Source organism: Moschus berezovskii, chromosome 8 (assembly GCF_049115385.1).
Source record: "Moschus berezovskii isolate FMDL1 chromosome 8, NW_MosBer_1.0, whole genome shotgun sequence".
In the NCBI taxonomy this organism is placed as follows: domain Eukaryota; kingdom Metazoa; phylum Chordata; class Mammalia; order Artiodactyla; family Moschidae; genus Moschus; species Moschus berezovskii.
Genome location: NC_142467.1, coordinates 66,279,472 through 66,303,116, shown reverse-complemented (window position 1 = coordinate 66,303,116; position 23,645 = coordinate 66,279,472). Strand labels below are relative to the sequence as shown.

At 36.3% G+C, this 23,645-nt stretch overlaps 1 protein-coding gene across 2 annotated transcripts in view; it reads right to left on the bottom strand.

The window, feature by feature from the left end:
- Positions 1–268: 268 nt before the first annotated feature.
- The window catches only part of CDKL3 (cyclin dependent kinase like 3), a 37,174-nt gene continuing 13,797 nt past the window's right edge, over positions 269–23,645 (bottom strand). Inside the window, exons 3-12 of one of the 2 annotated variants that reach the window (XM_088838656.1) lie at positions 20,892–21,070; positions 19,533–19,645; positions 17,465–17,604; positions 11,916–12,004; positions 7,607–7,760; positions 7,172–7,500; positions 5,954–6,044; positions 4,420–4,582; positions 3,278–3,375; positions 269–328 (exon numbers count right to left, since the gene is read on the bottom strand). In XM_088838656.1, the coding sequence (XP_088694782.1) occupies positions 269–328; positions 3,278–3,375; positions 4,420–4,582; positions 5,954–6,044; positions 7,172–7,500; positions 7,607–7,760; positions 11,916–12,004; positions 17,465–17,604; positions 19,533–19,645; positions 20,892–21,070 (1,416 nt within the window). Of the gene's footprint in view, positions 329–1,019; positions 1,074–3,277; positions 3,376–4,419; positions 4,583–5,953; positions 6,045–7,171; positions 7,501–7,606; positions 7,761–11,915; positions 12,005–17,464; positions 17,605–19,532; positions 19,646–20,891; positions 21,071–23,645 lie in introns of those variants that run through there. The other variant, XM_055431433.2, reaches the window with a different exon arrangement.

Below are 23,645 nucleotides of genomic sequence, written 5' to 3'. Positions count from 1 at the left end.
ACAGGATGTGTTACCTACTCAGTAATTGTGGCAAGTAAAAAAGCACGTAGAGAGGAGATGATTCTATAATTCCAAATCATAACATCACATCAACATAATTTTTAGAAGAAAGAAGAAAATTATGAATGGTTTGCTAACAAAACAACATTGGATGATGCTACTGTGGACTAACTGCTGTCCTAACAGCTCATGTTACGTTTCTGTTGTATATAAAATTAAAAGGGAAGACTTGCCAATTTGTATTTTTTAAGATTTAAAAGAAAAGACACTACCAGAAAAAAAATCTGTTCCTCTTCAAATTCTTCCCCTTACAATGGCCATCTCCATCCTAAAATCAGAAACCAAGCCAGTAAGAACCAGGGATAAGAATATATATACATCTTGCCAAAACTTTGACTGTATTAATGGTAAATTATACATAACAATATATTCTATATAAACTACTAAATGATAAACATGCTGGTCAAGCCAAAAGATTTCCTTCAATACTTGGCTCAATTTCCATCGTTTTAAACATGTTTCATGATATGTTTCATTAAATACTGCTCCAGAATGTCCAGTGTAAAACCAAACTCATGTTTCATGCTATCAAGTGTACTTGCTTGCTCAGAAATGTCTGGTGCTCCCAGACATTGTAATCTCACTTTACTAGACATTTTAGAAATCTTTCTATCTATAAAGTTCTGAACCAAAGCTAAGAATAACCAGTAATCAAACATGACTGAGATAACAGGTCATCAAATAAAATTATATGACCAAACAAGCTGTAGTTTTATTAGGATGTACCAGTAAGGCAGTTTTTATAAATTAATGTTCAAATTAAGAAAACATGAAACATTTATAAATTAATAAATTTAAAAACAAATTTAGGTTGAGTTTACACATAACTACACAAGATTTACGATCTATCTGTAGAATTCTCTAGTCAACGTTTTCGTGTATGTAATATTAATAAAAAGGATTTTTTTAACCATACAGTGTGATTCTGGGGTTCCCTGAATTTTCAGCTGCTGCATTTTCTACTCTACATCTGGCAGGTTCTTCTTCCTTTCAGTTTGTGCATTTCCTGTATTCTAAAAAGTAAATAGAAACAGGACCTTAATTGAGGAAATGGTGAGTCTTTGGCTAAGGAAATACAGCCACAGATCAGTACTTGTACTTTGCACCTGGGGGCTATTTTATAAGGCACAGGGAAACTATTTAGCAAAGGAGTCCTTATTATCATAAGACAAAACTGGAGGAGGCTTTTCTGTGGACTCTTCTTTCTTGCCTAACTCACTCAGCAGTAATTGGAATTTCTCTCTAGGCCACAGGATCTATTGAATACATGTCTACACTGTTAGCTGGGAAGTGCCTGGATGTGATTCAGTAAGTCAGAAACCTATCTGTGAATAGAAACTGCCATTCCCTGTCTTAAGTTTTTAAAAACATATCATATTCTCTCATGCTCTAAATTAACAATCTATCAACTTGAAATTTAGGACATTTTCTTAATTCTGACATTAATTTATTGAAAGCATTTGAATCAGCCTCATATGTAATTTCTGTCATAACTGGATTTGAATGATTAGTGTTGGGTTGGGTTTTTCCTTACCATCTTATGGAAAACCCAAACAAACTTTTTGGCCAATCTGATACATATAAACTACAATTATCATTGATGACTTCTGGATATTTCTAATAACTACAACTGTTTCACTGTTACTGTTAAAAAGACCATCTTTTCAGGAGTTCTACATCATATGCACAAAAAGGAATTTTCCCTTCCTATTATGTATTTTTAAAATGTCAGAACTGTCTTAAGAGTTCCTTTCTTCCTGAATTAAAATGTAATTTTAGTTCTGAGGGCTTTCACAGTACAGTAGAACAAACACATGTAGCACATTACTAGTCTGCCCAAACTCAAGACCCTTAACTCATCCAATTATTCAAAAAATGTGCAAATGGTGTGTTGTTCAACATGCTGTGACAACAGTAAGTCACCCAGGTTTAAAAGTTTGAAGTCACCTTATTCTTTTTTATAACAAACTAAAAGATGACCATTAATGCCTTTCTTGTTCTATCTAGAAAATATTTCTTCTCTGCAAAACTGACTGTGGAGTTGTCAGCAAGTTCAAGGCCAGGAACAAGGCATAAATGTCACTGTGAAAGTATATCTAACAGTGTCTGATAATTCTTACCTGAATGTTTTAGAAATTAATAGACTTAGTTAAAAATACCTTCTTACATAGTTTCAGATGACGGTTTCTATTTTTATAAGTTCCTCAAATTTCCTTAATAAGTATGTGCTAATTTTATCACAAAACTGTAGTCAATTTTATTTAGAAAATAAGAAACTGAGATTACAAAGTTGATGACCTCACAAGTGTACAGGATAGAAGGCTGTTAATATAATTTAATTCATTGGATGCTCAGCACAATCTCTTTCCCTTAAAAGAATACCTTTCAGTTCAGTTCAGTCGCTCAGTCGTCTCCGACTCTTTGCAACCCCGTGAATCACAGCACACCAGGCCTCCCTGTCCATCACCAACTCCCGGAGTTCACTCAAACTCATGTCCATCGAGTCGGTGATGCCATCCAGCCATCTCATTCTCTGTCGTTCCCGTCTCCTCCCACACCCACTCCCTCCCAGCATCAGAGTCTTTTCCAGTGAGTCAACTCGTCGCATGAGGTGGCCCAAGTATTGGAGTTTCAGCTTTAGCATCATTCCTTCCAATGAACACCCAGGATTGACCTCCTTTAGAATACCTTTAAAGAGTATTAATTTATAATAGATACTGATGGCTTCAAGATCCCCAAATAAAATTCAAGATTATCTGATACTTAGCTGAGAGCATATCTTTGTGAAAATAGGACAGTAGTTAGAGAGCAGAGATGGGGGAATAAATTGGAGGAAAAAATAGGAAGAAAAAGGCTAAAGACAAAATATATATGTTCTTGTGGCCAGGATAATCCTATGTTTATACCACTATTCCTTTCCTCTGGCATGGCTTACCTACCACGAGTAGTATACATAACACACATACTATTTTCTCTGGGTAGCATAATCGCTCAACATTCAAATGAGGGTTCAAATTTACTACCCTCAAAAATAAAACATTTTTAAAAACCTTTATAATTGATTATTCTAGGAAAATATAGTTCTGTTTCTAGAGGTCAAAGATTACAGAATTTTGGAATTTTATCTAACTTTCCAACAGTAATAGCTAAAATTATATGCTAAATCAAGTGTTCTAAACATCATTACTTAGTAAAAGCTATCAATAAAAAGTTTTACCTCTTGTTTTTCTTGATATTGATCTGCATTAAGTAAAGTTGGTATTTTAGATGAATCTGTTCTCTTTGATTCCCTCTTCAACACTTTTATCTGTTTCACTTTTGCAAAAATATATACGAGAACTTGTTACTCTTACCTTGAAATTATACTTTCCTTTTCAAGAGTTTCAAATGGAAATTCTGATATCCACTAAAGTCAGTTTCTCAGTTTATTATAAAGGAACTAAACAAATCATGAGCTGTAATGGTATAAAATATCAGTATTTTACAAATAGTCCACCAGTCTTTCCTCTAACTAAAGAAGACATTTACTTTTAAAATTCTGAGTATTACTGTTAAGTGGATCAGATAATTCCTCTTGAGCTATGCAAGTACTATTTTCTTGCTTTATATTATCTTTTCACAAGGTGTCACTGTTCTTCAAAGAAATGACTGCAAAAAAAATGAGTTTCATTTTATGAGCTCAAAACATGTTATAAAATCTTAATCGACTAAATCCTTGAATGCCTGAAGCACACAGACATCATTCCTGCTATTATATGGGCAAGTTATCACAGAAAAACAGAGGAAACTGCAATTACCCTAGGTCATATACTAAACCAAAAACATCTTCCTCAAATACTATTCTAACATTTCAACTAAATTGAGCCAATAATATTTTTACTTTTAAAATTTTCTTAACCCTTCTTTAAAATTATCTCCTTTAAGTCTTACCCTTTATTTGACTATGGAAAAAAATTTTTTTCATCAGCTGAAAATATTTTGCCTAGCAATATACTCCATTCTGGGGCTTCCCAGGTGGCGCTAGTGGTAAAGAAACTGTCTGCCAATGCAGGAGATGTAAGACATGTGGGTTCAATCCCTGGATCAGGAAGATCCCCTGGAGAAGGAACCCCATGGAGCCTGGAAGGCTACAGTCTATAGCGTCACACGGAGTCGGACACGACTGAAGGGACTGAGAATGCGTGCGCGCACACACACACACACACACACAGACACTTCTACCTAAATCATATTATAAGCACACACACACACACACACACTTCTACCTAAATCATATTATAAATGTAAGTTATACTACCAAAAAAGGTTTTTTAAAATATTCTATCTGGAGATTTGTAAAATTATGCAACAAATGCGTACCTTCCATTCCTTTCATCGCCTTTGATTGTATTATGAAAGGCAATTCTGGGAAATGGAATTCTTTCCTGTAAGATCTGGAAAAATTCAGCTTCCTTTTGTTTCCATTTGCCATTTGGTCAGTTTGGCTGGTTCGCTCATTAAACACACACTTCTCCATTTGGCTCTAAAAAAAAAAAAAAAACCAAATAAACAAGAGTTAATTTGAAGAAAGGTGTGTAACTACTTACTGGATGAGGAGCCAACAAATTCCAGCCTTTTGGATGGTGTAAGATAGACATAAATATTGGTCTTTGCAAGGTTATTTTAATAATTAAGAAGTAGAAGAGAGGGCTTTCCCTGGTGGCTCAGTGGTAAAGAATCCGCCTGCCAATGCAGAAGTCAAGGGTTCAATCCCTGGTCCGGGAGAGTCCTCTATGCCATGGAGCAATTGAGCTGGTGCGCCACAACTACTGAGCCTGTGCTCTAGAGCCTGAGAGCCGCAACCACTGAGCCCACACGCTCTAGAACCCGTGCTCCACGACAAGAGAAGCCACTGCAATGAGAAGCCCGAGCACTACAACCAGACAGTAGGCCCTGCCCGCTGCAACTGGAGAAAAATCTGTGCAACAATGAAGTCTCAGCACAGCCAAAGAGAAAATAAATCATTTTTTTCAAAAAGAAGAAGAGAGTATCATGAAACATATAAATGGATCAAACTCCAATAAAAATTTCATAGATTTTTTTAGCTTATTCAATATTCTGAGAATAGTCTTGATCATGAGAACCACAGTCTCAACTTTAATTTTTTATCCTATTCATTGCACTCTGATTTTGAGCAAACTGCTTTGGTTCATTTTATTAATAACTTATTTTTCAAATTACAAAATGATGTGCTCTGGATACTGGGAAAACCTAACGGAAAAAATTACTTGTGAACTCAGCATTCTGGAAAAACTTTTGTGCTACCTGTTTTTGCTTATTTTACAACAGATGATAGAAACTTTCTTAGGTTAATGAATACTTCCACAATGTAATGCTCAGTATCCCATTATGTGGATATACTCTAATATATTTAACCAGTCACTTGTTCTTGGATGGATGTGTTGTTTTCAATGTCTTATTATTATAAACAACAGTGTTCCAATTATAAAGTAAACTATTTTCCTATGTGAAAAATGGGGAAATGAATGACACCAATTATGTTTTCTTGGGAAAAGTAAGATGTATTTATTTGGCAATTGCTCTTAATCTATAAAGTAAAATATTAAAATCATCTTTTAGAAGTGAAAAACCAAAAAGTCTTGTGATTTTTAAAGGAAAATCTTACCTTTTTTCCCCCAAGTCATTTATTGAATACACAAATCAAGTTATAAGAAATTAACTAAAACTGTGAAAGCATTAAGGAAATGATGACCTATTTTCACTCCAGGGTAAAAGGGAAAAATAAAAGCACATTTTAAAAAAATGTTAGAGCCCTAAAGACAAAGAAAAGGACACAGGGTGAGAGGATAATGTTGAAAGAGGATGTAATTTAATGATGAGGTTCTTGCCTTACTTGAGTGGAACCTGTATCCTCACGCCTGTTAGATATAACTTGTCCAATAGATTGTGAAGACGTACGTCTCTTTTTGGCTCTTTCTGTTAACCTATTATTTAAAAACAAATGAGAAGTTATTAGAACTCCTCAGAAATACTTCTGTTTAGCTTCAATAATGATAAGTTATACCATGGTAGTCTACTGTTTGAACATGTGCCAAAATGCAATTGTTAGTCCTTAAGTACCAACTGCTCTAAGAGGTAAAAACAGAGCAGAGAACAACCCACTCATGGCTAACATCAGTGGTGACACCACATTGTGGGTGGGGTTACTCCAGCTGGCCTACTTGGTCCTTTCTATCTGTTCTGAACCTGGATCTCTTAACTACTGGGTTCATGAATTTCTGAGCTTTTGACCAAGGCTAGTTTATAATTATGGTTATTACAACCATGGTTTGGGAGTCACCTCAAGAACGACTGACACTTGCTGTCTGTATTCCGTTGTGTAGACATGTCCAATTGCCACCTCTGCAGACCACTAAACTTCACAACTTACAGCCCAAACCAGCCTGCTAGGATTGAACTAGTCTTCTAGGACACTGAACCAAGCCTCCTTCTCTATCTAGAGCCATAGCAGTTCCCTAAATTTACAACTGGCCCTGATGCTTTGCTAGACAGACCCTTGCCATCCATCCGTCACACTGCCCTTGATTAATTAGATTCATGGTACCAGTGTCTCAAATCTGTATTAGTAGTTGAATAAAAAATTGATCCAGTATGTTGTTTTTCTCCCAAAATATTTAACCTTGAAAAGCTATCTGACTACATAAGATTATTTTCAACTATCTTTTTTCCACTTAGATAATTTGCTACGATAGGAAAATAAAGTGTACTTTGCTATGTGAAGGCACATCAATACAAAAAGTGAGGTCACATTACATTTTTCTCTTCAAATGGGAGGTAATTTTTCTGAGGGCCTTTTTTTCAAAATGAGGTTTTTGCAAACTGCATTAGTGAAAAACCACACACTTAGAGCATAGCCAAGAAAAGTTAATTTCTTCTATAGCATTCATTAGAAGAATTTAGTAATGGCCCATTATATGATTATAATTTCAATACACCTTCCAATTCAGTTTATATACAGACATTACAAACGTGCTTCTTTGAAATACCATTATATAAAAACATTATAAAACTTAGGTCCATTTCCTTCTGTTTATTTTCTGTTAAAACTCACCTTGAATTGGAGTGGGAGAGATTTAAATTGGGATTTGAAGCCATCAAGTTACTGCTAGTTAGATTGATGGGTGGCATTACCATACTGCCTCCAGCACATGGTTCGTCTTTCATGCCTATAGAGTTAGTGCTGGGATTGACAGGGTTTGGTGGCTCACTGATTACAGGTTTTGTATCTTGAGACATAGTATGAGAAATTTCAGCTGCAACCTGTTGACAATGCCCACCTTCACACACTATCTTTTTTGGTTCTAAGATATCTCCTTTTCCTCCTTTAACTTTAGGAACTCTGACTTTGATCTCCTTGGACTTTTTCTCTTTTTCCAATTCCTAGAATAGATACATCCAAAATCTGAGTCAGGAGAACAGTTATTTTTATCACTAAAGTACTAACTATAATACAGTTATACTAGCTAAAAATAAGACCAGTTTTTACCTTTCCCCAAACTGAAGTACTTTGCAGTGTATTGGTATAAATTGTTTTTCTTTCATCTTTCATAAAGTCATTTTCTTTAGAATTCTCTTTTGGTTTTATGAATGAATTGACTTTCGCTTCTTGTAGCAATTTAGCTTTCAGTTCTGGTATGAATCTAATAAAACAAGCAACATCAAATAACTTTATTTATGTAGATAGTGTTTTATCTTTAAAAGACCTTTTAATCAATTAATTTACATTTGAGCTACAGCATAAATAAGTTATCAGTAATGCATGCCAAGAGATGGCACAATATTTACCTAATACAGGTTGTTTCCTGGTAAAGATACATCTTTCAACAATTTCTCCATGGTAATTTACTATTAATAAAACTTTCACAAGATAGACATATGAATTAGATTTGTTTTGTGATGTAAAACTTACTTAATAAAAGCATTGTTTTCAATTCTGATAAATGTACTATTCTTTTCAAAGAAGACTCAGGCCACTTTGTCCTTTTTAAGTCCTGTTCTTTTAACAGGACTTAAAAGATGAACTAGTTTCTAAAATCTTACTCTAGAGAAATATTTTTGAAGTATAATAGAATACATCAATATTGAAGCGAGATTGTTTTGGCTTTCAGTTCAGTTCAGTTCAGTCGCTCAGTCATGTCCGACTCTTTGCGACCCCATGAATCACAGCATGCCAGGCCTCCCTGTCCATCACCAACTCCCAGAGTTCACTCAAACTCACCTCCATCGAGTCAGTGATGCCATCCAGCCATCTCATTCTCTGTCATCCCCTTCTCCTACCCCCAATCCCTCCAGCATCAGAGTCTTTTCCAGTGAGTGAACTCTTCCCATGAGGTGGCCTAAGTATTGGAGCTTCAGCTTTAGCGTCAGTCCTTCCAATGAACACCCAGGACTGATCTCCTTTAGGATGGACTGGTTGGATCTCCTTGCAGTCCAAGGGACTCTCAAGAGTCTTCTCCAACACCACAGTTCAATTCTGTAGTGATCAATTTTCTTCAATTCTTTGGCGATCAGTTTTCTTCACAGTCCAGTTCTCACATCCATACATGACCACTGGAAAAACCATAGCCTTGACTAGATGGATTTTGGTTGGCAAAATAATGTCTCTGCTTTTTAATATGCTATCTAGGTTGGTCATAACTTCTCTTCCAAGGAGTAAGCGTCTTTTAATTTCATGGCTGCAATCAGCATCTGCAGTGATTTCGGAGCCCAAAAAAATAAAGTCTGACACTGTTTCCACTGTTTCCCCATCTATTTCCCATGAAGTGATGGGACCAGATGCCATGATCTTAGTTTTCTGAATGTTGAGCTTCAAGCCAACTTTTTCACTCTCCTCTTTCACTTTCACCAAGAGGCTTTTTAGTTCCTCTTGACTTTCTGCCATAAAGGTGGTGTCATCTGCATATCTGAGGTTATTGATATTTCTCCTGGCAATCTTGATTCCAGCCTGTGCTTCTTCCAGCCCAGCGTTCCTCATGATGTACTCTGCCTATAAGTTAAATAAAAGCAGGGTGACAATATACAGCCTTGACGTACTCCTTTTCCTATTTGGAACCAGCCCATTGTTCCATGTCCAGTTCTAACTGTTGCTTCCTGACCTGCATATAGATGTCTCAAGAGGCAGGTCAGGTGGTCTGGTATTCCCATCTCTTTCAGAATTTTCCACAGTTTATTGTGATCCACACAGTCAAAGGCTTTGGCATAGTCAATAAAGCAGAAATAGATGTTTTTCTGGAACTCTCTTGCTTTTTCCATGATCCAGCAGATGTTGGCAATTTGATCTCTGGTGCCTCTGCCTTTCCTATAACCAGCTTGAACATCTGGAAGTTCACAGTTCATGTATTGCTGAAGCCTGGCTTGGAGAATTTTGAGCATGACTTTACTAGCGTGTGAGATGAGTGCAATTGTGCAGTAGTTTGAGCATTCTTTGGCATTGCCTTTCTTTGGGATTGGAATGAAGACTGACCTTTTCCAATCCAGTGGCCACTGCTGAGTTTTCCAAATTTGCTGACATATTGAGTGTAGCACTTTCACAGCATCATGTTTCAGGATTTGAAATAGCTCAACTGGAATTCCATCACCTCCACTAGCTTTGTTCGTAGTGATGCTTTCTAAGGCCCACTTGACTTCACATTCCAAGATGTCTGGCTCTAGGTGAGTGATCACACCATCATGATTATCTGGGTCGTGAAGATCTTTTTTGTACGTTCTTCTGTGTATTCATGCCACCTCTTCTTAATATCTTCTGCTTCTGTTAGGTCCATACCATTTCTGTCCTTTATCAAGCTCATCTTTGCATGACATGTTTCCTTGGTATCTCTAATTTTCTTGAAGAGATCTCTTATCTTTTCTATTCTGTTGTTTTCCTCTATTTCTTTATTTTGTTTTGGCTGTAGGTTGGCTTAAAAATATATATTTATTTATTATTTGGCTGTGCTGGGTCTTCATTGCTGCACATGGGCTTTCTCTAGTTGCCCTTCTAGTAGAGAAGGGCTACTCTCTAGTTGTGGTGTATGGGCTTCACTCATTGTAGTTGCTTCTCTTATTTGTGGAGAATGGCTTCTTGGGCACACAGGTTTCAGCTGTTGTGGCATGGAACATGGGCTCAGTTGCCCTGCAGCATGTGGAATCTTCCTGGACCAGGGGTCGGACCCATGTCCCCTGCACTGGCAGGCAGATTCTTAACCACTGGACCACTACGGAAGTCCTAGTTTTGCCTTTTTAAAGTTTTTTATTTTTTAATAGAAAGTCCAATTTGTATGGTGCAAAACTCAAAAGATTATACTGAAAAGTCTCCTTTCCACCCTTTTCCTCGAGCTACACAGTTTCCCTTCTTGAAGCAGCTACTGCTATCAGTTTGAGACTGAATAAGTTCTGCTGCTGCTGCTGCTGCTGCTAAGTCACTTCAGTCGTGTCCGACTCTGTGTGACCCCACAGAGGGCAGCCCACCAGGCTCCCCCATCCCTGGGATTCTCCAGGCAAGAACACTGGAGTGGGTTGCCATTTCCTTCTCCAATGTGTGAAAGTGAAAAGTGAAAGTGAAATTGCTCAGTCATGTCTGACTCGTAGCGACCCCATGGACTGCAGCCTACCAGGCTCCTCCATCCATGGGATTTTCTAGGCAAGAGTACTGGAGTGGCTTGCCATTGCCTTCTCCGGAATAAGTTCTACCATGAATGAATTCTTCCCTAGAATTATAGTAAAAGGGTAAGTGTGAGATGAAGAAAAAAATAAAAAACCAGTGTGATTAGTTGGGCTGAATAAGAAAATGGCACATTTCTGTTAAAATTTCCTTACCTTGTGGAACTCAAGAACTTTCACCCTGTGATAGTAAAATCCTAATAGCTACATACCTAAGAGAAATCAAATGAGTCTATATGAATTGACAGGAAGCAACTCTTTTATTCAATAACTGATACTTCTCATCAATGACACTTTTAATATATCTTCTCATTTTCTGTTTTAGAATAAAATTCTTGAAATGCTTCAAGTTCTATTTACTCTCAATAATTCCCTTTTCTTTGACTTTTTCTACTTCAGTCTATATTCAATGGAGGTCCTGGACTTTCCTATGCCTGATCTTAACTCCAATACATTTTAAATTGATATCTATGTTTCTGCCTCATACTCCAAGGCAAACTGAATACTTTTGCAATTAATAAACTTTTCCTGTTTCTTTCAAAGCCCAGATAGAAAATGGTGGTTTTTTTTTAAAGAAGCATGGCTGATTTATGAATCCACATTGTTAACATATATTTTAGATACAATGTGGGACAGAGAAAGGCTTTAAGAGCCATGATCCTTGTCTTCAGGGAACTTCCGGTTTGGTGGGGAGAATAAAACAACAGGAACTGCAACAGATAATAAGTAAAGCAGAGGAAAAAAATCATCTGGTAAATGAATGATAATTATAATATATAGGTCAGAGATGCTATCAAGAGGAAAACCTGGACTATTCTGAGTCGGGGGTCTAAGTGGAAACAAGGCTAAAAAGTATTGATGGTTTATTTAATGTTATCTCTGCCCTATAGTAAGAATTGGAAAATGCATGTGAAGAGCTTAGCTCACTCTCTAGGACATAGTGACTGTGTAATAAATGTTAATTGCACTATTTTTATTGTTAGAATTTTCACCATGAAACCTGTAAGTCTACCTTGTATCTAGTCAACACAAAAACTCAGTAAGTTTTTGATAAACTGAATTCTTTTGTGTAACATTAACCTATGTAGCAATTTTCATGATAGTAAAATTTCCTAATACAAAACACGAAAAAGTCCACACTCACTCAAAATGCTTACTTTTCAATAAATCCATCTCTAGTAAAATACTCATGATGCAAAAGATTGGTAGATGACATCCTCTCAGCCGGATCAATTTGTAAACAAGCCTAGAAAATAAAAAAGATTCCATGTTAAACATATTAAACATGGAAACAAGCTCTTAACATGTCTCTTTAAGGTAAATGTTAAATTTCACAAATGCAGATATAATTAAGTACCCAGAGCTAAAAGAGTTCTTGAAAAGATAGAATTAGACCTTAGGAATTTCTGACAGTGAGTTCTGACCACTTGTTTCCCTAAGAAATTTGTACTTGTAAAGCAATACTACAGGTTAAATGTCCTATTTCTAGCCAAAACAGAAGTCAGTCTATTTCTGCTGGAATTAGTAGGAATTAATTAGCTCATTTTGGTCCTCTTATCCAGCCCTGTAAGGAAGAAAGTTCATGAATTATCATTTCCATTTTATAGATCTAGGAGCATGTTTAGTAATTTGTCAAACTAGAATTTTAACTCACATTGTCTGATTCCTAATTCAATGTTTTTTATATGGCATAAAACAATTTCACAAATATCCAAGTCCCCAAATCCTTCAATAACCCATTATCAGAACCCATTATTATTTTCTGCTTCCCTTCACTTGGGATTACTTCAACTGAGAACCAATAAAATCCCCACAAAACAAAGAGAGAGTGAAGTAAGAGTATCAGAAAATAAGTTGTATATAATGAATCTACATATAATTAATCATAATTAGATATATTAATGTAAATATTAAAGACATAATTTGAATAAAAGCCATTTGCCTGATAATTTTCATTCTTCCTCCAAAAGAAGGCAAAACATACTAATAATAGGTAACTTTTATTTATGTTAATTATGTGTTTGTCATACAACACTCTATCTAGTCTTCCTATTGCCTGATCCCAACAACAACCCTATAAGGTGGGTAGTACTACTGTCCTCATTGTACAGATGAGGGGACTAAGGTCCAAAGAGGACAAGTAATTGGTCTAAGATCTCATAAATGGAAGCGATAGTTAAAATCCAGAATGTACAAAGTAATTGCATATAATGCTACACTTCTGATTATTTCACAAAGTCTATGCTTAAATTGATTCACAGAAAAAGTTATAGAGATCTGCTCTACAACAATTTACATATAGTTAACAATGTCATACTGTGCATTTTAAAATTTGGTTAAGAGGATAGATTTTATATTACGTGGTTTTTTTTTTACCACAATTTAAAAAAATTGACTCATAAAGTCTATTATCGTCTTTTTGACGTGAGAATAGTCATATCCTTAAGACTGCAACTAGCTAAAAGTATGTGCTTATTTTAGAACGTTAATAGTTACTCATCAATAAAATTTAGGAAGAAAAATGCTAAAAGGTCACAGCCAATTGGAAGCAGATAAATATTCCTCCTGTAAATAGTATAATTTACAGAATTTAAATGTTTGCCCTAGTTTGGAAAATGTAAAATATTACACTTTGAGAAACAGACTGGCAGATCTCCCTCCCAGAATAAAAATGCACATCTACACAAAGACTTATAAGTGAATGTCAACAGCAATTTTACTTGTAGTAGCCAAAAAGAGGAAACAATCCAAAACAGGAAAATAGATTTTTTAAAAAATTGTGATATATTCATACATGAGCATTACTCAGCAACAAAAAGGAATAAACTACTGATACACACAAAAACATGAACTGAATCTCTAGACTATAATGCTGAGTTACAAAAGACTGACATAAAAGAGTATATACACTGTTTGATTCCATTTACAGACTATTCTAGAAAATATAAACTATAGTGGAAAATAAATCAGTGGTTATTTAGGGACAGGAATGAAGGGAAAGATGGATTACAAAAGGATACAAGGACATTTTGGGAAGTGATGGAAATCTTAGGTATGTTGATTGTAGTGGTGGTTTCACAGGTATGTATACATCTACCAAAACTCATAAAATTGTACATCTGAAATCATGTAGTTTACTGTATAGAAATTATACCATTATAATATTGTTTAAAAATTTTAAATCTAGGAAAAAAATACATGCTTTACACCAGGTATTAAGATGTATTTTAGGAAATTCTTTGGCCGTCCAGTGGTTAGGACTCAGAGTTTTCACTGCCAGGGTCCAGGTTCAATCACTGGTTGGGGAACTAAGATACCACAAGCTGCATGGTGCAACCAAAAAAAAGATGTATTTGAAAGTTATAATAATCAAAACTGTACTTGTAATAGAATAAGGAGAGAAATCAATGAAATACAAATATACCTCAGCATGTTTAAGCAATCTATCTATGATAAATGTACCATTCCAAATCACTGGATTATTCAAGTTGAAAAAAGTATTTAGAACATATAAAACAGGACACTAATATGATTATTTGGCAAATCAATGTAAAAATATATTTTAAATCACAAATAGTTTAAGGATTCTTAAAATAAAAACTACAAATGACCAATTAATGTCAGTAACATGTCCAACTTCCCTGTAATGAAGGAAGTGCAATTTTAAAAAATATACTTTATTTCTAGTTTATTAAGTTGCAAATATTTTTAATATTATAATATTCAATGTTAGATTGAGAATGGAGATTTATACCCAATGCTGCTGCTGCTACTGCCAGGTCACTTCAGTCGTGTCTGACTCTGTGTGACGCCATAGATGGAAGCCCACCAGGTTCCCCCGTCCCTGGGACTCTCCAGGCAAGAACACTGGAGTGGGTTGCCATTTCCTTCTCCAATGTGTGAAAGTGAAAGTGAATGCTATTTTTTCCTCCAGAAAGATTTAATAGATTTATACCCAATGCTACTTAAGTATAAATCTATTAAATCTTTCTGGAGGAAAAAATAGCAAGATATACCGAAAGTCCTAACAAGTATAAATCCTTTGGTCTACCAGTCACACTTCTAGGAATTTATCCCAAGCAAATAATACCACAAGTTCATACAGACATCTAAAAGATGTTTACTGTATCATCTTTACCAATAAGGAAAAAACCTGAACCTAATGTCCAAAATTGCAAGATAAACTATGGTATAGTCATACAATGAAATACTAAGCAAGCACTAAAATTAAGACACAGCTCCATATTTACTGACATGGCAGTATGCTTAAACTATAATGCTAAGTGAAAATAAACAGGTTACATAGCAGTGTGTAAAGTAAGACAGGGCTTCCCAGGTGGCTCAGTGGTAAAGAAACCGCCTGCCAATGCAGCAGATGCAGGTTCCACCCCTGAATGGGGACGATCCCCTCAAGAAGGAAATGAAAACACACCCCTGTATTCTTGCCTGGGAAATCCCATGGACAGAGGAGCCTGGAGGGCTACAGTTCATGGGGGTCACAATAGAGTCAAACAGGACTTAGTGACTAAACAACAATAAAGTATGACACCTTTTAAAAAGCATAAACTGCTACGCATGTATTTGGTTGGGAAAAGTATATAAATCAAAACATCAATAGTAATTTTTCCTGGATTATGGGGGTTGGGAAAATGTTAACTTCTCTATCAAGTATTCTATTTTTTTATGATCATTATGTATTCTTTGTAAAATCAAAACTATGACATGAAAAAAAGAAATTAAAGTGGAAAATGTAGCAAAAAAACCTGATCCTTTAATAAACTCTAGTTCTTTACAGTTACCAAAGAAATAACTTTCTCCCTTTGATAAGTCTTTAGATGTTACGTGCCATGTTTCAGTTCAGTTCAGTTCAGTCACCCAGTCGTGTCCGACTTTTTGCAACCCCATGAATCACAGCACGCCAGGCCTCCCTATCCATCACCAACTCCCGGAGTTCACTCAAACTCATGTCCATCGAGTCGGTGATGCCATCCAGCCATCTCATTCTCTGTTGTCCCCGTCTCCTCCCGCCCCCAATCCTTCCTAGCATCAGACTCTTTTCCAGTGAGTCAACTCGTCGCATGAGGTGGCCAAAGTATTGGAGTTTCAGCTTTAGCATCATTCCTTCCAATGAACACCCAGGATTGAGCTCCTTTAGAATGGACTGGTTGGATCTCCTTGCAGTCCAACGGACTCTCAAGAGTCTTCTCCAGCACCACAGTTCAAAAGCATCAATTCTTCGGCAATCAGCTTTCTTCCCAGTCCAACTCTCACTTATATGCAGAGTACATCATGAGGAACGCTGGGCTGGAAGAAGCACAAGCTGGAATCAAGATTGCCGGGAGAAATATCAATAACCTCAGATATGCAGATGACACCACCCTTATGGCAGAAAGTGAAGAGGAACTCAAAGGCCTCTTGATGAAAGTGAAAGAGGAGAGTGAAAAGTTTCGCTTGAAGTTCAACATTCAGAAAACGAAGATCATGGCATCTGGTCCCATCACTTCACGGGAAATAGATGGGGAAACAGTGGAAACAGTATCAGACTTTATTTTTGGGCTCCAAAATCACTGCAGATGCTGATTGCAGCCATGAAATTAAAAGACGCTTACTCCTTGGAAGGAAAGTTATAACCAACCTAGATAGCATATTAAAAAGCAGAGACATTACTTTGCCAACCAAGGTCCATCTAGTCAAGGCTATGGTTTTTCCCGTGGTCATGTATGGATGTGAGAGTTGGATTGTGAAGAAAGCGTGTCATGTTTAGTTTTATCTAAAAGACAGCAACAACAATTAACATAAACATTTGTTGACAGCTTATTCAAGGCTCTGTGCTAAGAACATTTCTACCATTAACTCATTTTATCCTCTAGCTCCAGAAAATAAATATTGTTAGTGTTGTTTTATAACTCAGTAAACTGAGGCATGGATATTGACTTGCTCAAGTTTACAGAGCTAATTAGTAACAGAGCTGGGTTTTAAAGAAAGTTCATGTGAATTCAGAGCCCCCTCTCATAAACACCATGCTATACTTGCTTTGAAGTTAGATTACCACTTTTTTTTAAGGGCTGTACATTAGAAGTAAGACACGTTAATTGACCCTGGGAAAGAAAATTGGCTAGGAAGAGAAAATAAACAGAAGCAAGTAGCTGTCTCACTTCTTGAATTCTATTCTAAATATGCTGGTATATTTATTATGCAGTTCAAAATAAAATTTTAATTTTAAACTAATTTAAAAGTGCTATATAATGTTTTTGTTTTCTCCAAATCAATTTGAATTTTGGCACTGGTGTATCCTCAAACAACATTACAACTATAGCTGCCAATGCCTTGACATACCTTAGAATATCACTGTACAAGGAAGAAATCTCTTGGGTAGACTGCCAGGAAGACTGGCTGTTAAGAGGTGTTGATCAACATGGTAAGTCCTTAACATTTTCCAGTTTATCCTTAAAATTTTCCAGTTTATCAATAAAAATGGAATTAACAAAAAAGAATAGACCGGATTATCCCAGGGGCCTTTCAATTCTAACAGTCTGTGACTTTTAACTTCTCTGAACTAAAGACATAAACACAGAAGAATATAGTAACTTTGAATAGTTAATATTACTCCATGAATCCTTTTGGAATTTCATTAAAGTAATATCTTAAAACTGTATTATAATTTATGCAAATTTCCAAGAAATAAGTCCTTAATCTCTTAACATACATGAACTATGTCAGCCAACAATCCATTTAGCTTTGGGTATTTTTTTCTTGCACTTTTGGGATGTTGAACTTGAGGAAGGACCACCCCAGCAAAAATGGGACTCTTGGAAAAGATATTCTGCAAGTGAGGTGTCAAATTGCCTGAAAAGAGGAAAAAATATATACATAAGAAAACAGGGATATTATTCTACAATCAAAATAATCAAATTGTTACGTGGTCTGCATCAAATTACTAAAAGAAAGAATAACAATTAAGTTCTCTTAATTTTTTTAAATTGAACAAGAAACTATCTTCTGAATATAGCATAAGGAACTATCTTCTGAATATAGCATAAAAAAGTGAGTTCCCCAGTAATCTGTTGAAAGCACATTGGCAGTAGAGACTAAAAAACCACAGGTGCGTTTTCTTTTTTCAAAATACAAGACATAATATATAATGCTATTAGAAAAGGCACATTTATACTTTTATTTATTTCCATAAGGGTATCAAAAAGGTTTATCTAGCAAATGTTGATCGGCAAAGTCTTATTCAAAACAGCTAAAATACTAAAATTATATAGAAATATTGCAAAGAAAAAACGAGGCTATAGATTAGTAGCAGAATGTAGAGAACTATAAATAGGGGTGGAAAGAGCTAAGTTCTACCACTAGTTTTGCTCTTAACTAGTTCTGTGACCTTGGGCAAATCTCCCCTTTCTGTATCTTGGTTTTCTCATTTGTAAAATGCCAAACAGATCCCATCATCTCTAGAGTTTTCTCACCATTAATCTCATAACCAGAATTTTAAATATGACAGAAAAAAGTATGATGCTTTAAGGCTCTGAACTATATCTTTGCTGCTGCTGCTGCTAAATCACGTCAGTCGTGTCCGACTCTGTGCGACCCCATAGATGGCAGACCAACAGGCTCCTCTGTCCCTGGGATTCTCCAGGTAGAACTGTATCTTTAACCAATATTTATCCAGATTCACAGTTTTTAGAGTTGTTCAAAGTACCTTCCTCATGATTCTGTAATTATATGTTTATGTATAGCTTTCTCATCACAAAATAGTTTGCTCAATCTCCTCAATCAAAAATATATATAGAAAGTCTTTGAAACTCCATGAGCAACACTAACCATGAAAATGTTTGGGTAGTCAAAACAGATCATCAAATAATTCAGGTATCATCAAACATATTTTTGAATATTTAGCTATCTGCTTATCTACTGTGGTTAATAAAAGTTTTCTTAGTAAACAACTGGTTTTCTATTTCCAAACACTTTAAAAGAGCATCAAAATCAAAATCAATTCTATTATTTAAAAGTCCTCTTTGAAAGAAGCAAATATTTGTAGAAGCCACAATTTTATAACAACTTTCAGACAAACTGAAGTAGGTTCCTATTTTACTATTTTTCTTATTTACTATTTTTTTTTACTACTTTACTATTTTTCATCAACATGGTATAGCTATTTGCATTCAGGCAAAAAAAAATATTACTTTCAAAAACAGAATTTTTCTACCTTTTTTTTTGTGTGTGTGTGTAATAAAATTTTATTAAAGTATAAAGGAGATAGAGAAAGCTACTGACAGACATCAGAAGGGGGCAGAAAGGGTACCCCGCTGCTAGTCTTCAGCTGGATGTTATATAGTCACTGCTGCTGCTGCTGCTAAGTCACTTCAGTCGTGTCCGACTCTTTGTGACCCCATAGATGAAAGCCCACCAGGCTCCCCCGTCCCTGGGATTCTCCAGGCAAGAACACTGGAGTGGGTTGCCATTTCCTTCTCCAATGTGTGAAAGTGAAAAGTGAAAGTGAAGTTGCTCAGTCGTGTCCGACTCAGCGACCCCACGGACCGCAACCTACCAGGCTCCTCCATCCATGGGATTGTCTAGGCAAGAGTACTGGAGTGGCTTGCCATTGCCTTCTCCATACCTTTTTTTTTTATCAGCCCAAAGCATCCATCTACTTTCATCTATCAAAACAATATGCTTCCTTATTCTTATAAAGATAGACTAAATTTGAAAATCAAGCAGAATTGATCTGAAAACACTTATTTAGGCATTTAACAGTACATTTCAGTAATACCTACCTACTTTTAAAACAATTTTATGAAGTAAATCCAAATCAGAGCTGCTAGGAAGATAGGGATTTCCAGTGGCCATCTCAATGATCATACAGCCCAAAGCCCAGATATCCACAGGTCTGAAACAGACAAGAATAAATCACTCTTTCATGGAGAAATATATAAAACATCTTTTCTAAAAAAAAAACCCTTTTTTTTTGGCCATGCTGTCCTACTTGAAGGATCTTAGTTACCCAACCAGTGATTGAACCTATGTCCATAACCTTATCTTACACCACTTATAAAAATTGACTCAAAATGAATGAAAGACTTAAATCTAAGAACTAGAACTATAAACCTCTTAAAACAGAGGAGTTTCAAAGTCTTGGATTTGGCAAAAAATTCTTAAGTATGACACCAAAAGTATAAAAACAGACAGAATGAACTTCATCGAAATTAAAAATTCTGTTTCTCAAATGACACACACCATCGAGAAAATCAAGAGACAACTAAATAAGAGAAAATGTCTGCAAATAAGTATCTGATAAGGAATTTATATCTAGATATACAAAGAATTCTTACAATTTAATAATAAAAAGCCAGTCTAATTTTAAAAAGGGCTAAGGATCTGAACAGAAATTTCTCCAAGGAAGATATATAAATGGTCAACAAGTACATAAAAAGATCAAAAATGAAGTCCAAAAATCATTAGTTATCAAGGAAATGGAAATAAAACCCATAAGGAGATATCATTTCACACCTCTAAGGATAACTGGAATCCAAAAGTCAGATAATAACAAGTGCTGGTGAAGATACGGAGGAATTTTTAACCCTCACACTCTTGATGGTGTCTTTACATTCTTCAAGATTCATTATTTGTTTATTAGAGTGTTGTTTCCTATACTATTTTTACTGATTCACAATAGACTGAGGCCTTTGTACTTTTTGAAATATCTAGTACAATTTAAAAATTATTATTTGTCAGTCTTTGCAAAGACTGTGCCATACTCAGGAACAAGGAAACTTGTGGTAACACTGGCAGAGTAGATTTTAAAATCTCTGCAGAATCTAGAGTCTACAGAGAAGCAAGGAGGCCACTCTGTACAGGGTGGGGCACAGCTTAAGGCAAGCATGGATGGTAGCCTGAGAGGTTTCTGCATAAGTTTCCTGGGGCTGGGGCCACTCAGCTCCAGGGGGCAAGTGTGGCAACATCAACAGCAGCAGGGTAGATGTCTAGGGTCTCTCTGCTCTATTTTGGGGTGTCCCTTTTCTATCCCAAGCCCAGATGCAGAAGGCAGAGTTTGTCAATAGTTCAGGTGACAGATACACCAAGGGAAATAAAGAGATGGCTAGGAAAGGCCAGGTAGGATCCCCAACTATACATACTTTCCATAAGAGGTATCTTTTAATACTAATTCTGGAGCTCTATACCAGCGTGTGGCCACATAGTCCGTATAAACATCTCCAGGAGCTGCTAGCGTTCGTGCAAAACCAAAATCACAGAGTTTAGTAATTCCTGATTGGGATACTAAAATATTCTCAGGTTTTATATCTCGATGAATGATCTAAAAAACAAACAGAAGATGTAATACATTAAAATGAGGTTTCATTTTCTAGAAAATTTCTCAACAATTAAGAGAAAATCTAGCTAATTAAGATAGTAAAGTTATTTTCTTACCACATGCAAAGGATTACACAGTGCAAAAATATGTAACTATAAATAGTTGTGTGTGTGTACTCAGTTGTGTCTGACTCTTTGTGCCCCACTGACTGTAGCCCACTAAGCTCCTCTGTGCACGGTATTTTCCAGGCAAGAATACTGTAGTGGGTTGCCATTTTCTACTCCAGGGGATCTTCCCAACCCCTTGTAAAGATAATAGTGAAGGTAATACTGAAAAGATAAATCACATTCCTAAAAGAAAAAGTAATCAAAAAGAACTTAATGGAAAAAAAAAAAAACTTAATGGAAAAAGTTTAACTTTCCATTAACCCCATGTCACACTCCAGGTACTGCCCTTTGTCTCATTTCCTTCATAGCTAAACTTCTTGAAAACATTATGTTTACTTATTCACTTTCTGATCACTCATTCACTGCTCAAGTGGAAGGTGAGCAATCTGTCTTCTGCTCCCCCATTCAAGCTGCCCTAGCAACTCTATTCAATGTTCTGCGGAGACCTAAATGGGAAGGAAATCAAAAAATGTGGGAATATATATATACGATTCACTTTGCTGTGCAGCAGAAACTAACACAACAATTTAAAACAACTATTTGCTTAGTCCCTTAGTTGTGTCCGACTCTCTGTGACCCCATGGACTGTAGGACACCAGGCTCCTCTGTCCAGGGAACTTTCCAGGCAAGAAAATGGGAGTGGGGAGCCATCTTCTACTCCAGGGGATCTTTCTGACCCAGGGATCAAACCCGCATCTCTTACATCTCCTGCATTGGCAGGCAGATTCTTTACTAACTGTGCCACCTGGGAAGCTCGCAAAACAACTATATTCCAATAAAAATTAATTTTAAAAAGATTCCGGGTCAAAGTCATCAACAACTTCATTGTTGCTACATCCAACAGACACCCCTCAATACATATCTTGCCAAATGTGAAGTGAAAGTTGCTCAGTCGTGTCCTACTCTTTGTGACCCTCATGGACTATATATAGTCCATGGATTGCTCTAGGCCAGAATACTGGATTTGGTAGCCGCCGTTCCCTTCTCCAGGGGATCTTCACAACCCAGGATCGAAAACAGGTTTCCTGCATTGAAGGCAGATTCTTTACCAGCTGAGCCACCAGGGAAGCCCTCACTAGATATCTTAGTGTAAAAATATAGTCAACCGCTCCTTCATTCCTGACTTCTGGGACCAGTTTCCTCCTATGGCAGTTTCTTTTTCTCTGTCTGTAAATGTAGGGTTCTGGTCTTAGGCTTCTCTTCTCATGCATCTTGTTTCTTGAACAATCTCATCCAGATTTTTTTTAGCAGTTTTTTTACTTGGTTATGGGAATATCATATTCTTTTGGGCTTCTTCCCACCTATTGGCTGTTTCATCTCAATCTCACCTACTCTTACAGGCCTTAGTAACTGTCTATATACTAATGATTTCCATATTTCTATCTCTAACCAAGATATTTCACTTGGTTTCCACAGGAAGTGGAAGCCTGCAAGAAGTCCCGTTAAGACTGACCCACACACTCCCACAAACTCAGATAATTAAAAACTAAATAGATTATCTTCTCCCCCAAACCCATTTGTTCTTTTTTTTTCTTTTTTTTCCATTTGTTCTTAAGAGTCCTTTAGCTCAGTGAATGGAATTAACATTGACCTCATGGCTCAAGCCAGAAATCAAGGCACATTTCTCCCTCAGGTCCCATATTCTCTCCATCTACTTCTTTCCCTAGTTCAAGTTCCCTCAGCTCTCTCATCAAAATTATTACCTTACTAAATGGTTTCCCTGAATTCCCTCTGATCCCCTCCCATTCATTGCCCACAATGAAATCTGAGTATTATTTTAAAATCATGTGTATGATTATGTCACTCCTTCAAGGATTCCCCATGCCATAGGACAAATTCGAAGCTACATAAAATGGCTGGTAAGGACTTACAGGATTTGGCCTTTGCTCACATTCTCAGCCGCTCTTCCCTAGCCTGTAGAATATTAGTTTCCCAATTTTCCAGGTTTGTGTCATCATTGTTTGCATTTGCTAATGCTGTTCCAACTGCCTAGAACACTGCCTCGCCAATGTCTTATGTCTCGCCTTATGTCTCAGCTGAGATGTCTGCAATAGAGGTTCCTTTTATATATTATTCTACACTTCCTCCTTCACAGTTATTTGTCATGCTTTATTAATATTTGCCTATTTACTTGTCATTCCCATTGGACGGTAAGTTCCATGAGGGCAAGGTGTGTATCTGTTTTGTTCAGGCTATATCCCCCATGCCCGGTACAGTGCCTGAAACAAAGAAGGCATTTAAAAACTTTACCAAATGTATTAAGCATATTCTCATCACCAGCAAAGTATCACAACACAAGTGAAAGTATCTTGGTGACAGAATTCTGGGATCTTTCCTTTTTTATATAACTTATTGCTATAAACTTTTGGGATTAGTTTTTGTTCTGCCTCGTCTTCCTCCTAATTGGCCAA